The 15,646-nt window shown below is 52.8% G+C and overlaps 1 protein-coding gene across 6 annotated transcripts in view; it reads right to left on the bottom strand.

Annotated features, from left to right (window-relative positions):
- Brd3 (bromodomain containing 3) overlaps positions 1-15,646 on the bottom strand; it is a 52,835-nt gene that overhangs the window by 10,666 nt on the left and 26,523 nt on the right. For all 6 annotated transcript variants that reach the window (XM_076928332.1, XM_076928334.1, XM_034496888.2 and 3 more), the window contains exons 2-6: positions 6,130-6,437; positions 5,110-5,247; positions 4,254-4,401; positions 3,156-3,370; positions 1,064-1,435 (exon numbers count right to left, since the gene is read on the bottom strand). In XM_076928332.1, coding sequence (XP_076784447.1) covers positions 1,064-1,435; positions 3,156-3,370; positions 4,254-4,401; positions 5,110-5,247; positions 6,130-6,342 — 1,086 coding nt within the window. In that variant the 5' untranslated portion in view covers positions 6,343-6,437. The remainder of the gene's footprint in view (positions 1-1,063; positions 1,436-3,155; positions 3,371-4,253; positions 4,402-5,109; positions 5,248-6,129; positions 6,438-15,646) is intronic.

Raw genomic sequence — 15,646 nt, forward strand, 5'->3', positions numbered from 1 at the left:
GAACTCCACACAACCGCACAGCAGTGGCCAGGCAGAGTAAACCAAGGCCTCCGGCAGCTGTGGGACAACATGGTTCCCGGGACCCTTGTCTTCACTCCAGCTCCGCTAGACAGGCAGGCCCAGCTGCTTACTTCATTTTTTTACTCAAATGAGCACAGACATAAACACTTTTTTAGGTGGCCAGGCCTACCTGTTCCTGATACTCACTACTATCTAGGACAAAAAGCTTCAACTAAGAGATTCTGCTTCAGGCACGATGAGATGCAACAGCTGAAGGCACTGCCTTTGAAAGGATGCCTGGATGAAACAAGCAACTATCCGGCTGCCTCAACTGGAGAGGGGCTATCTTGGGAGTGAGCACACAGAGAGCTTCCTTCTAGGAAGGGCCAAGCCCAGCTCTGGCTCTATCATCATCTCCAGGATCTTCTCACAAAAACTCAAGTCCACCTTCATACCCACCAGGCCCTGACTTGCCTGGACACCACTAAAACCAGGGAATGCTGGCGTGGGAATGGCACAGCTGAGCTTGTGACCTCAGCTCTTTGTCCATCTATCTATATATAGTTCCCTCAGTCTGGGTGAAGGTCAACGTCAAAGATGGCCACCCTGCTGGACACCAGACTCCCTATGTCTGCTGTGATGTTCCCACACATCAGGGGTTTGAGATATCTCTGTATCCCTGAACGTCCTGGAACTTGTTTTGCATACCAGGCTGTGAGTCTCAAACTTAGATCTACCTGCCTCTGCTTTAGCCTCCAAAGCAGACACCATTAAGACCACCTTCTGGTGATACAGAACTGGGGGATAGAAAGAACCAAACCAGTGATCTATGTTCCATCAGAATAAATGACAATGGAGGTGCAGACTCAGAGACTAACAGGTCCTGGTCCCTGCAGGTCACAGTGTGGGCAGGCCCAGCTCTCAAGGAGCAAGAGGCACCAGCAGAACAGGACCGGAAGGAAGTCACAGAGTGCAGCTCAGCCAAGTAGGGCCACCAGGGTCATAGAGAGCCTACTGACCTTGGCCATGCGCACCACCCTGCCCTGCATGTCACCCCACTTACTTTGACTGTGCTGAGGTCCATAGGGTGCTTGATGATGTCATGGTAGTCATGCAGCTCCAGTGCCTCAGCGTCCACTGGCTTGTAGAAGGGCCACGCGTAGGCAGCGTGCTTCTTGGACAGCATCTCCCGGAGGATGCTGTCACAGTGCCGCAAGTGCTCAGACAATTTTCCCTTTTTACCCGCGTGCTGTGGGACCTCGCCATCTTCCAGGTCCTTCTTAGGAGGTTTGATAGGGCGGCCCCCGCTCTCCCTTCGGGCCACTACCTTGGCTTGCTTGGGCTCTGAAAGTGGTGGGGGAGACTCACTCCGACTGGCAGTGATGGCTGACGTCGTGGGTGTGGTTGTGTCTGCTTTCCGCTTCACGCCCTTTTTCTGTGACAACAAAGTACCAGTGAACTCCAGCAACAAGGATGTGCACAAGGAGATGTGCCACATGGCTGCCACACCTCTGGAGTGCAGACTGCCTGCCAGGTGTCAAGCTAGCGACCACATGCAGGGTCTTGTTTCCTTCTCAGCTGTCCCCACAGTACAGAAGACACCGAGGCTCAGAGGGGCCAGGCCCAGAGCCCAAGGTCACACAGCTGGCCATGGTGAGGCTCGGACTCTCCCTGTCAGCCCTGAGGATTCAGCCATCCAGGTGGGTGAGCGTGCCACTGACCTGAGCAGCATGAGGTGCTACAGGGAATTCACCCAACATCTAAGAAGCACCACAGGCTGGTGCCAGAGACAGGGACTCCCTGCTTTAAAGACCAAGAAGAAAGTGCCAGACCAGGCCCTGAGCAGGTGCTTCAAGGACAGACACAAATCGAGCAGAAGGAGGGGAGGCAGGAGAAGCATTCCAGGCTAGATGGGTAGGGGCAGCCTGACCAGGAGACATGAAGCAGCCACAGCAGTTAGAAGCCAAGAGACTCCAAGGGCTGTAGGCATGGACAGACCAGGACTCTATCTGGAAGGCACGGGCAGTGCAGAGGGCCCAGGTGGTGTCACAACCTTCCACAGGTGCACATGGAATTGACTGCTCATAGCAGATACACATATAGTCTCCGCCAAGGGACCTGAGGGGGTGAGGAGTCTCTGCCACAGCCTGAAGAGCCCAACCAATAGGTATCACCACTGAATTAGGACCAGGACTCGGTATATACTGAGACCTGCTCAGTGGGTTCCTCTCAGTTGCTTGGCCACAAACTCACAGGCCAGATGACAGCAACTGGGCCTGCCGTGAACAGGCCCCTAGTTACTTCCCCAGCCAAGCTGCCACCCTCAGGCTGACAGGGGAACAAGCTGGCCATCCAAAAACATTTGATGGACACCTACAGGATGGCAAGCACCAAGCACGAGCCGCAAAGGACCTGGGGTGGAAGGGCAGACTCGCTGTGGCAAACAGCCTGGCCAGGCGCCACCGGGAAGTGCAGGCAGTGAAGGCCACAGGGGGAGGGAAGGCAACGGAGGTGGCATTTTACCTTGGGAGAGCCATTTAACCCCCGAGCGCCCGTTTCCTCATCTGTAAGAGGGGGGGACTACTGCCTGCCCCAGAGGGTCGCTGTGAGGATCAAATTGAAGAAGATAACACACATGAGTGCCTGTTATGGGCCCTACTCAAAGCTGGAGACTCAAGAGGCCTTGCCAACCCCATGCCTCACAGAGAGCCCCCACTCCAACTATGCCCAAGTAGGGCCTGGCCAGAACAGGACGGTGAAAACTCCCAGCAAACAAGGGACAGCTGTGCAGGCCCCTACAAATCCAGGCTGGTGTCACTGACCATCACTCTCCCAGAGATGACCAGAGATGATCTGACCCATCTTGCTCTCACTATTGCCCCCACACCTTCTCCACCTTCCCTTGTAAAGACCAGGGCAAGCAGGCCAAGGAAGCTGGGGTTCAAGTCCAGCTCGGCCAGCACCAGCCATGTGACCTCCACCCCTGAGCCTCGGTCTTCTTGTCTGTGCAGAAAATCTTTCCAAATAGCTGTACCTGGAAAGGCAGCAAAGCTCCCACCTGCCCCAAAGCTGCCCCTGCTTCAGAAACTTTAGGGGGCTTGGACCCCCAAATGACTCCCTCACCAGATAGCCATGCAGGCCTCAGGGAAGCTCACCTTGACTACAGGCGGTGTGGGAGGGACCACAGGGACGATGGGTGTTGCAGGAGGAGGCGGTGCGGCGGGTGGGGGGACTGGAACTGACGTGACGTTTGCAGTGATGGTTGGTACAGGGGTGGCGGCAATGACAGGTGTCTGGGATACAGTGGGGGGTATGTTCTGGAAGGGGGCTGCTGGGGAGACCGAAGATACAGTTGCCACTTGTTGTGTACCTTCAAGGCAAGGACAGGGAGCTCAATTCAGTAGGCTCTGTATTTCCAGAAGCATCTAAGATCAGGCCATCCAGCCATAGCTCTAGGGCCTTCTGGGATGGACCAAGACCTCCTAGCTAGAAGAGTCTCTCTGTCTATCCTTGGGGTGGGGCTTGGCCCTGCTGCAAGAACAATGTTCAACGAGTGAGCCAGTTCTGGGTCCACAGATAGCTACCTAACTAACAACCTAGGACTAAGCCCTCCTCACACCTAGCTCTGTTTCAGCCACACCCTGCCCTGTCAGTCATTCTTTTTTTTTCCTTGGTTTTTTTTTCGAGACAGGGTTTCTCTGTGTAGCCCTGGCTGTCCTGGAACTCACTCTGTAGACCAGGCTGGCCTCGAACTCAGAAATCCGACTGCCTCTGCCTCCCAAGTGCTGGGATTAAAGGCGTGCGCCACCACCGCCCGGCATCCAGTCAGTCATTCTATCTGACACATCTTTAATCAATACCCATTCTCAGACATGGTTGGACCCCCACGTTTGCCCGGCACTCTGGATAATGATCACTTCAACTCTCCAGCCGAGAGAGCAACTCCTCTAAACCAGGTAGCAAGCCAAGCCAAGCCAATGCTAAGATCAATAAAAACAGGGGTAAAATGTGGGGGGACAGACAGACATGTGACAGCAGCTACAGAAATGTCCTCTCTGGCCCAGGCAGGCCACCTCTCTAATACCACTAGGACCCACTGCCTGCCAAGCTCATCACACCTATCCTACGTGGCAGGAACCTGGCAGGCACCGGACAAAACTTGGACCAAGGGAGTCACAGCAATCCCCTCCACTTACAGCCTCAGCAGGGAATGCCTGTGCACCCTCCCTACCTGCCTGCCTGCCTCCTTTTACCTGCATTCTGGGCTCCTGCAGCTGGCTTCCGGCCTTTGCCCTTTGGAGCAGGGGGCAATAGTTCAACTTCCTCCTGAGGCATCTGGGCCACTTTCTGCAGAAAGATTTTCTCTAAGGCCTGGGCCATTAGCACTATGTCATCTGTGGGCTGAAGACAGAGAACCCAGGTCACTTGCTGGGAAAGGAGGTGTGCACTTGCAAAAACCCACTGTGGGTTGTAGTTCAAGAAAGCACTAAATTTTGTTAAGAAACTTGTCCTAGAGGGAAGACAAGATTTATTTTTCAATGTGGAAAATCTCTGAAAAATGCAAAGTATAAAACTAGCCTTCACCCAGTAGAGAAAAGAAGCTTCCACGGCTCAGCACTAAGACCTTTCCTGTATTCACAAAGCTAGAAGACCAGATCCCCAGGTGGGGTCCCCTGTGACTTTAGCCATCCATTCCAACACTGACCACTCTGCAGCATTCCCAAGTCACAGTGCTCTGTGTAACAGCTTGGGTGGCTGCCCGCAGGCCACAGCCTACTTGACTGCCTCTCCTCTTGATGGCAGGGTAGGTCCCTACTTACACACCTTTAGGCTTTCTAAGATTGGGGGCCGAGGCCCCAGGACAGAGCCTGTAGGCCATGTCAGTGTCCTTGGAAAGCTGTCCAGTTTTCACTGACCCCCCCAGCAGACCATTAAAATGGCACAGAACTCACAGAGCACAAGAATGCCAGGGTTTGCCTGCTGTGAGCCCAAGAACCGTGGCAGAGGGCCTGGGCTCACAAGGCACCACAGTCATGCCATGGACCTGAGCCTCCCAGTGCTGAGACTGCTCCCTCAAGCAGCTTTGGGGCCCCGTGTCTTGTGTCTCACCTTATTATAAATATAACAGTTTGTAAACATGGTGTTGAAGTCCTGCATACACTCACTGGCACTCCAATAATAATTATTTTCTAGTCTCTTCTTGATAGTCCCCATGTCCATTGGGTTTTTTATTATTTTATGATAATCCTAGGAAAGAGATGTTCAGAAGTGTTACTCATACAGCCAATGTTATTCTCACACTTCCCAAGAACAGAAAAGTCCTCCCATGTCAGCTGGGTCCCAGGGGCCTGAGAGCAGGTGGGCCATGTGGTCTGAGGAGACTCTTGGCAAACCTGTCCCTCCCATAGGTATCTCTAGCTGGGGCGGAACCTGAGCTGGTGCCCATGCAGAGAGAGCCAAACTCCCTCCGATTCTAACCCTACAGACACCAGGGGCCAAGGTGTGCACAGAAGCAAAGGTACAGAGCGCCTCTGCCGGGCTTCTCATGACCGCTCAGGCACGTCCACTAGTACCCAGATAAATCAGAGCGTTCCCTGAAGGAACCATCATCCAGAAGACACCTGAACACCTGGCATATGACCGGAGGTAAGCATGACAAGTGGCCAGAGGCAGAGACCCTAGCGCATAAAGACTTGAGTGGCCCTCTGCCCCAGGCCCCAACATCCTCCAGTCCAGTGGTTCTCAATCTTCCTAACGCTGGGAGCCTTTGATACAATGCCTCATATTGTGGTGATTCTCAACCATAAAATTATTTTCCTTGCTATCTCATAGCTAAAATTTTGCTACTATTATGAACCGTAGTGTGAATTTCTGTGTTTTCTGGTGACCTGTGTAAAAGGGTCATTCGCCCCCAAAAAGGGTTGAGGCTTTTTCTCACAGGCTGAGAACTGCGGCTCTGGCCTCTTCCCTGTGTTCTTTCACCACGGAGGCCCATAGATTCTCCCCATTTCCTGTACCAGGGGCAACCACCTTGCCAGACCGCTGGCTTCTGAGGCACCGGTAGCACCTGCTGTATCTCAGACACCACCTTTGGGCGGGATTTCCAGGAGTAGGCTAAGGGCCACTCACAGGCAGGTTCAGCTTGATTGCATCCACAGGCTGGTAGAAAGGCCAGGCGAACTGATGTTTCCAGAGTGTCTTCACCACTACATTCTGCATGTACTGCAGTTGGTTAGTCTTTCGGCCAGGCTTGCTGGGGTTGGAGACCTCAGGTGGGGGAGGGTTCACAGGGCCCGGGACTGCCGGGATCCCCGTGGGGGCAGCCGCTGTAGTAGTGGACATCCTCTGGCAGCTTAGTCACTTGCTGTCACAGCAGCAGCTCAAAGAAGCGCTCCTCGTGGAGGCTTGGCATCCCATTTCTGGGCCCAATCAGGCACCTGCAGAAGAAGAAAGCAGAGAAGCTATCACTCCAGGAGCCTCCACCGAAGCAAGGACACAGCCTTCCCTACCACCTTGATCTGTAGCTGTGGCATTCCTCAGAGCCATCCTAGCCAAGGCTCTTCTACCTGGGAAAAAAGCAAACATGAGACACCAGCTCCCAGAAAAGGGGGTGGGGAGAATAGGAAGGTCCCAGCCGGCCTGAGTGACTGGGACTGGCTCAATTCTACCAGACCCTCAACTACTTGGCTGTGGCAATGTTTTGAACAATTCAGGCTCAGAAAACAACATGTATCTAACAGCTTAGCTGAGAGATGAGCAACCCATGAAGTTTGCAGACTTAAACATAGAACAAAGAGTTAGGGCCCTGAGCAGGCCATGGCATGGTTCTAACATAACCAGGAGAACCAGCTGTGGTCTGTGATGGCTGCCTGTGACATGCCTGTCCCTCATCCAATCAGAATGGTGAAACAGGGTGACCCCAACCTGCAGTCCTCTTCTGTATTCCACCTGTGTGTTCGGTCCCTGAACACAATACATTCTGCCACTTCACACTCACCTAGCCTAGATGTCAGAAATGTTGGCCACATACAGAGCTGTCCGTGACAGCTCTGCAAAGCCCTGAAAAGCCAGGATCATCAGAAAAGCAAGGGCAGCGTGCAATACTGGCAGCATGCAGGGTGTCTCTGCTCCACAGAGCCCCCACTAGAACTCTCCCATTGCACCTCCACTGCATAGTGTCTCTGCTGCACAGCACCAATGTGGAAACACCACGCGGCACAAACTCTACAATGAGGGTGCTGTAAAATAAAGTAGAGGTAGCATGAGGACTATGGTGCACTTTATGGCAAAGACACCCTGTAAGGGGCACAGCAGGCCATGCCAGACAGGAGAGACCTATGCAGGACCATACGGTGTTATTCCAACACTCAAACCCCTTGCAGTCTGTGGGAAGAAGTAGACGTCCTGAGTAAATGTGTGCTGTTGACACAGGCACGAGCACAGGCTAAGACTCTGGAGGAAGGGTAAAGCCCTACCCACTCCCCGGGGTGAAACTCAGAAAGGAGTAGCAAAGCCTTCTTCTGGTCCATGTGTGCAGCAACTTAGAGAGATCGAAAGTCACTCTCTTACAGCAACTAAACCTGTCTCCTTGACCCAGCCATACACCATAAACCCTGCCTCCCCGTTGAGCTGTATGCAATAACCCCATCTGCCTGTTCAGCTGTATACAACAATACGCTGACCTTCCGGGTGCTTCCAGGGCGCTACAGCTTCTCCTTCAAAGAACCCAGCCCACCTGACTTCCAGCTATTTTTTCTGTATCTGCCTATCCTGTCTTCATTCCTTTGATGTCCTTAGTACGGTCTGTCCCTAGGACAGTTACAAGGGCTTAGCAGTTATCTCCCTAGGAGATAGTTACCTAGTTATCTCCCTGGGCAGCCTTGTGTGTGCACTATGGACCCACTTCCACTGGTAAAGGCCTAGCACGGGCTCCACACTGCATTTGGGGCCTTGTGCCGCCTATCTGTGAACATGGTGCTTCTTTTTATCACACTGCATCAGTTCAAAGGGACACCCAGAGGTGAGGTGTCCAGTCTACTCTAGGACCAGTGGTTCTCAGAGCACTCGAGGGACCCCTAGAGTCTCACCACAAAGACTGTAAATGCTGCAATCTGAAGCTCTTTTGGAGAAGGCTAGCTGCTAAACATTTGGTGCCATCTACTCTCAGCAGGTTCCACTCACTCCACTGCAGCTCAGGGTACATCAGACATGTGTCAGCAGCCAAGCCACTCTTACTGCCCACCCTGCATCTAGGAAGTGCTTCTGAGCATCTGGGGTGCCAGCTGTGTTAGCACTGAGGCTCTCCAGTATCCTGGGCACCCACAGTATGCCATTTCACAGGCCCTAGCATCTGCACGCCTGGCAGACACAGGCCCTGGGGCAAGCAGCCTCAGAAGACAAGCAGCTCCTCCAACCTGTGCCAACAGCCATGAAGCTGTGTCCTCCCCTGTAGACCAAAGGCTACCAAGGCATAAGCCTGGGCTGTCTACCCACCAGGATGTCAGTCTCTCCCTCCATACTTCTCAATGAAGTGTAGAGGGACAGACATCATCAGACAGTCCCGCCCTACACAAAGGAAGTAACCCTGTTAAAATATTGGATCAAATCACCTGTAAGTTCAAAACCCTCCTAACTCCACACTAACCAGCAGAGCCTTAGGTGACAGGGCCCTGGAATGTGTAGCTGCTGTAGCCCCATTGGCCTTCATTAGACTCGTGCTCTCAAGGACTCCTTGGATCTTACTGAAACCTCAACAGTATGAGGGTGCAGGGTGGATGCTGGAATTCATCCTTGCTACCTGAAAGCTTCATGGTGTGTCCCTTAGCTCCCATGGGGCTGTCAGCCTGGAGTTAAGCACTCAGGGCTCAGGCAGCATAAGCTGGTGTAGGAGTGGAAGCTGATGCTCTCATACAGTTTATGAGATTCCTAGGAACAAAGGCTGGTCCTGCTACTGTGGGTCTGGGGAGCTAGGACATGAGACTGAATCTGACCTGGGGGACCCATAACACTGAAAAGGGTGAAGGGGTCTGAGGTTGCAGAAAGGCCTCCACTGAGGAAGGCAGATGATCACAGTCCTGCCCATACCAGGTCCTGGAACCCACCTCCTGAAAATGTCCCGATGCCTGGGATGGAGACAAGCAGGGTGACACCAGGGTGCGTGTTAGTGAAGGTGGGAGAGCCCAGCTGCCTAGTTCCCAGGACCACCAGAGACAGGGGCTAAGAGGTAGGATCCCAACCATTAAGCACCTAAGCTCTCTAGCATACTACCATCCCTAGGGACTAAGTCAGACGTCCACACACTCCACTTCAAAGCATACTCAGTCATGCCTGGGCAGCGGGGACCACTGTAAGCTTGGCCTGACCTTTCCCCATCAATGCCTAGTAACCCTCAACCAATCATACAGCAGTGCTGAGTGAACCAGACACCAGAACTGGAGAAGAAAGGAGAGTCATGAACTTCCTTGAAAGCCATCTCCCATGGGAGAAGCGGCTTGCTTACTCAAGATCTCTCCCCCCTCCTCCCTCCCCACCCCCTCTCTGTATGTTTTTTGAGACATGGCTTCTCTGTGTAGCCCTGGCTGTCCTAGATGTGGCTCTGTAAGTGAGGTTGGCCTCTGTCTACCAAATGCTGGGATTAAAGGTGTGAGTAAAGGCCACCACCCAGAAAAGAAACAGCCTTCTGACCCATGGTGGGCCCAAGCTGCCTATCAGGGTGAAGGCTTGGAAAGAAAGTGAGGCTTCCAGAAAGTACAGCAGAGACAGACCATCAGGGCCTCCTGCAGGCACAGTCAGAGACACGCCAGAGTACTCAAATATGCAGACTCCCATCAATACAAGGAGGAGGAGCTGCAGTAGAACCCTAAAAGCCCAGTCTCTAAGGCTGGCAGGGAGGGGAGTCATGGCAACCAGAAATGTCAGCAGGCAGACCATGTCTGGGGCCTTATAGCTCACTGATGGACATACCTCTGCAATGCTCACAAGCCTGTAGGTCAGAGGCGTCCCTCCCTTCCTTTTTTGTTCTGGCTCAAGATAGTCTCACTCTACAGCTCATGCTGATCTGGAACTCACTATGTAGCCCAGGCTGGCTGATTCTAAGATCCACCTCCTGTTGGATCCCATGTTTTGACTGCCAAACCAGTGGACACAACACTATAGGGATGAGAGTCCCTCTTAGGCAGATCCCCAGCCCCAGGCCTAAGGGAACACCCAATCCAACATCACCCTCAGTGGCTGGGGAAGGTCAAAAGGCCAAGGGCCTACTGCTAAGAGCCTTTGAATAAGGATAGTGATCTTGCAGGAGGAAGGTTGTGGTACCCAGGGCTGACTTCCCTACAGAACCCTGGATCCCCTCACTTAGGCCCCTCCATTTCAACAGGCTTCAATTCAGGAACCAGGCTTGGGTTAAGGTGTGCCACTCAGGATTGATGCCTATAGGACTGAGCATGTGCCTTGGAAGTGTTTGCTGAAAGCCCTTACTGGAGAGGCACATACGCCTTATCTTTTAGGGGACTTGCACTGCACATTCCATGAATGAAGTGTCTAAAGTCTGATGGCATAATGGGAGAAGCAGAAGACAAATGGAGGTCTGGACAAATCAGACTTCCCCAACCTACAAATCTGTACAGATACAGTCTCCTCCTTCCTCACCAGCAACAGTAAGACCTGAGGACCACATCCTTCAAAAAGCTGAGGCAGGGACCAATGGCCTCAAGTAGGCTAGCTAGGGTAAGGGCTAAAGAAAGATACCAAAGAGACTTCAGGGCTTCACACATTTCTAACCCACAAAATCTCCCCTGAGCCCCACCTGCCTCCAGAAAAGGCAAGAGAGGCTCTGGGCTGCCTTTGGGGTTGCTGTTTGGTTGAGGTGCAGATAGATGGTCTTACACATTTGGTGCCCATGGATCCAGAAACCAGCCTTCTAGATGCCAGTCCAAAGACGTGTACACATAGGATGGCAGAGCCTCGCACAATAAAGGAGCTAGCCAGTGGGGCATGGCATTGACCGCCCCACTGACAGCCAATGAATGCCAGTCAGCTCTTCACTGCAGTAACCCACCCTCCTGTCTGCTGCTGATGTTGACAAAGCCAAGACATAGAAGCTGCAAGCCCTCTAAGGACTGGCCTTCAGAAGCTACAAAGTGTCACTAATACAGCAACTGCTTCAGGCAGGCATGACAGAAATAGAGCCTCTATCTCATGGGCAAAACAAGGGTTAGGCCCTCACTGAGGTCCACTTCCCCAGGTCCACCACTCAGCAGAATCTGACTTCTCTATAGAGCCCTGGAATCCCTTCATTTGGGTTTCCAGGACAGCACAAGACTCCCACCATGGGCAAGACCTCAGGCAAGTATGTGTGAAAGTCCATCTGAGGTGGTATTAGCCTCAAGAGGATGTGAAACCACCCAGTGTGGAAACTCAGACAAACCACAGAGGCCCCACAAACACCAGAGAAAACCTGGAGCGAGTCTCTATTGAGATTATGGAGAAGGACCTGAATGCTGCAGGGATCCACCCAGAGAGTGTAGGGCCAACTTATGCCCTACACTGATGACAGCCTCCTCTCCACACCAAGGGAACACAACAAAGACCTATAAAGTCCCTACTCACTCTCCCTACAAACCCATTCAGGACAGAGGAACAGGAAAAGGAAGGCCTTAATCCTGCAGATTTCCCAGCCTCACTGCATGGCTTCAGGCAGGCCACCTCCCCCCTCCCCAGGCCTAAGCAGCAATCCAGCCTTTCAGTCCAAAGGACAAGTCACCAAAGGTGAGAGGCCAAGGCTCAGGGGCCCTCGACAAACAGAGTGGGTAGGAAGAACCTGAAATTTTATCACCATGGAAAACATCCAGTAAGTTCAATGCAACTTCAGAGCCTTCTCTTGTCAACCTACAAGCTGTGGGGCTCAGGTCTCCCCCTTTCCTTGTGCCAAACAAGCACTACTAGACAGAAGGGACACGAGGGCCAGCACCTACTACAACCCAGCCTTCAAGTTTGGCAAAGGTCAGCTCCACAGCTACTCACCCAAGCACACAGTACCTTTCTCTATGCTAACCCTGGTCAGACCAGCCACTGGACAGTTGCCAGATTTTGGAAGAATATCTAGCCCAGGAAGCCTTTCTTGGGACCCAGGGAAGAAGCCTCTACTCTGAGCTTCAAGGCAAGCTGCAAGGGTTATCATCTCATAGAGAAGGAAAGGCTGCCCTAGCCATGTGTGTGGGAGTCAGGAAGGAACAGGGCTAGTCCAGCTCCCAGAGACTCCAGAAGGCCTAAGTTGTGGAGAGGCAGGGGTCAAGCTCAAGAACTTCCAGCCGGGGGACATCTGAGATCTGCAAAACATGGCCCCAGGGCATGTTTAGGGAGGAGGCAGCACAGACACAGATAATGGAGGGGTTGAGGTGGCTTGCATGGGTCATCAGAATAGAAGAGAAAGCAATGCAGGGTATGCCCACATCTCAATAGGGGACTCAAAAGTATAGTGTCTTAGCTGGCCACATACTGCTCCAGCCTCAAGATGCCTTAAAGAGGCTTTCTCACTCGGGAGGCAGAGGCGGAGGCAGAGGCAGAGGCAGGAGGATTTCTTTGAGTTTGAGACCAGCCTGGACTACATAGCAAATTCCAAGACAGCTAGGGCTCTGCATAGTTAGTCACCATCCCTACCAACAAAAAGAGGCTGGTTTTTTTTGTTTTGTTTTGTTTTTTGTTTTTTTTGTAATAAGCAAGAGCTCAGTTTTAAGCTCACCATATCTCCATGCCTAGTCTTCTCATTCCCCTGGAGTCACCATAACTCTAGAGGACCCTATATTTACCTTGGGTTTCTGAGTCCCTGGAATCCTCGTAGACCAAGTTTAGGCCCAGGTTCTTGCCGGCATTCCCAATACACTGGTGGGCATCTCATGAACTCCACCTCTAAGGTAGGCAAGGAGCCACTCAGATGTGGACAACAGAGAGCCAGGGCCCAACAGAACCATCTACCTAGATTCACCACTGTCCCCACAGAACTCTTGACAATGCCACAGACCGCTGCCTTCACCCTGGCATACCTACCAGCTGAGTGTCCTGGGAAGGGTCACCCTAGTGCTGGCCCTCCCAGCCTGGGGAAACAGATCTGTTAGGGCTGGGCCAGCTTCTGTGACAGACAGAGGCAACTGCTCATCGCTGGAGGCCTGGAGAAGGACGTGGCCTGGGGCCTCCCTGTCTACTGGGGACTCCCCTGAATGGCACTGCCTGTCCTTCACTGCTAGGGAGCCCTAGCAGCACCCCATGTTCACCCTGGTCATATCACACCTGCTTCTAACAGCTGCCTGGCCCTGTCTGGCTGGAGACTCAGCTCTGATAGAACACGCCCCACCCCAGGAAGGGTCAGCTCTGTTGAACTCATGGCTGTCCTATGGAAAGGCACACAAGGCACAGTGGCTGCAGCTGTCACCAGTCACCACACCTCTGACTTCCAACTGTCACCATGGCCCCAGGCTCTTAGGCTCTTGGTGCTTCATAACCCAGCAGTCCATGCAAGGAAACTAAGCTTCTCTTCGTCTAGAGACTGTAGCCTCCAGAATGGCCTCTGAAACACCACAACATAGCCACCCTAAACTCTTCTAAGGACATTTAACCTGCAGAGGGAAGGTGGATCATGCACCTTGTACTTACAGTGAGTCCCAGTACCTTTGCAGGGGGCCCAGGGAGCCTGAGAGTAACTACATGAACATCAGAACATTTTGCAGCACACAGTTGGGCAGCAGGCCCACCTGGCACAGCACAGAAGAAACACTCTCTGGTCTCGGGCTGCATGACAAAAGGCAGTATCAAGGCCTGATTTAAAGGTGGGTCAACTCAGGTTCCCAACACAACTACTCACAACCCAGAAGCTCAACTATCACCTCTTCCCATCTACCACCCACCCAGCAGGTGTCAGTCAGCCAAGAGCAAGAGAAGGCCACCACCTCAATCAGCCATCACTCAAGTGTCTATCCAAGTGCCTCCCTCATCCAACCTGGAGGCCTGAGGAACCCGTTCCATTAGACCACACGGGAAAGCTGAGAAACGTGATGGCCTGGGAGACCACAAGGACAAGAAACAGAATCGGGTGGTCAGAGGGCCAGGAGCTCAGGGGTACCACCCTGCCCTGTCTTCAGACCACTAAAGACAGGCTCCACACCGACTAAAACCAGACTGGGGCAGGGCTAAGAATGCTAAGCACCACAAGGGCACCTGCTTCCTGAGTCCAGTGCTCTGCATCTGCCCTGCTCCAGTAACCTGGGTCAGCTCTCCAGAGCTCTATTTAGTGGGTACTGGGAGCCAAGTAGTAACCCACCTTACCCTTAGTCTGTCAGGCTGCGCCGCCCAGGGGAGGACGTTACCTCCCTGAGTTGACGTTACCCAGTCGACTCCTTTTCTTTCCTGCCATATGCTACAGGCACACCAGAGACACAGTAAAGCCCAATGGCAGCAACTACTGCAACTGCACCCAAGCAGATTACCACAGGTAGAATTATACAAGCATAACTCACACAATGTGCATAAGAAGCTGAGGTCATCCCACACTTAAGACCTGTGTTTTAATGCCTATGACCCAAATGTCCCCTCCACCTCTGACTCCAGGTCCCACCAGGAGCCTCCTCTATAGGTCACACACAGTGTCTGGGTATGACTTCTGGAAATGCCCAGACATGGGTCAGGAAGCCCAACTTCCAATGTCACTGGTTGTTGACTAGGGACCCTTGGACATCTCGGCATCCATGTGACACTTCTGAGCAGCTGGAAGCCCTCCTCCTCCAGTCCTCAACATCTTGTTCGGATCTGACAGCCTCTGTGGGGTTCTGGGCCTGATGCAGGGCAGAGGGAGGGGTGGGGGGCTTCCCCAAAACATATCTCCAGTTCAAGGAGACACTAAGAGATCAGAGTCAACAGTACTGAACTTCCAGAACCACATACACAACATGGACTCAGATCTACTTCAACCAAGAAGCCTACAAAGAAAGAGACTACCAACTTGTGAGCACTCAGAATGGGACACTTTCCCCTGCAAAGAACCCACCAACACACACAGGGCAGCAGTGACCACAAATAAACGGAGAGGGCACCACATATCACAACGGACTGCAAACAGCAGCCTCCAGGTACTGGGAGAGCTCTGTGAGGACCCCATAAGCTTCAAGGCTGTTCCACGGGAGGGAGAACTATTCTTAACTTCACATTACCTTCTGCAGCATGGAGAGGGCTCCACTGGACCCTGTTTCCCCACCCAATAGTTCCCTGTGGCTCTTCCTTTTGAGGTGAGATCTGGGTACTCCACACTTATTTGAACAGTGGGTAGCAAGGCTCCACTTGTGGCCTTTCGCCACCCTCCCCCTGGGCAGGCTCTGCCACAGCAAACCAGGAAGTAGACAAGGTAACCCTGAAAGCCCCTGGGGGCACAGCTCCAGGTTTACAAGAGCCAGGGCAGAAGTCAGCCAGGCCGTGGCTTCCCTTTCAGCACTCCCCCATTTTCACCTTCTACCGTCTAAGGGAGGGAGGGAGGGCGCCTTTACAAGCTCCATCCCCTATTCAAAGCTCATTTCCAAAACAGGATACTGCACTGTGAGAAAAAAAAAAAGTTACTCTTTGTGAAAATAAACCTGGCACCTCCTAAAAGTAAAATAAAATTAAG

The sequence above is a fragment of the Arvicanthis niloticus genome, chromosome 2, assembly GCF_011762505.2.
Source record: "Arvicanthis niloticus isolate mArvNil1 chromosome 2, mArvNil1.pat.X, whole genome shotgun sequence".
NCBI classification, from domain to species: domain Eukaryota; kingdom Metazoa; phylum Chordata; class Mammalia; order Rodentia; family Muridae; genus Arvicanthis; species Arvicanthis niloticus.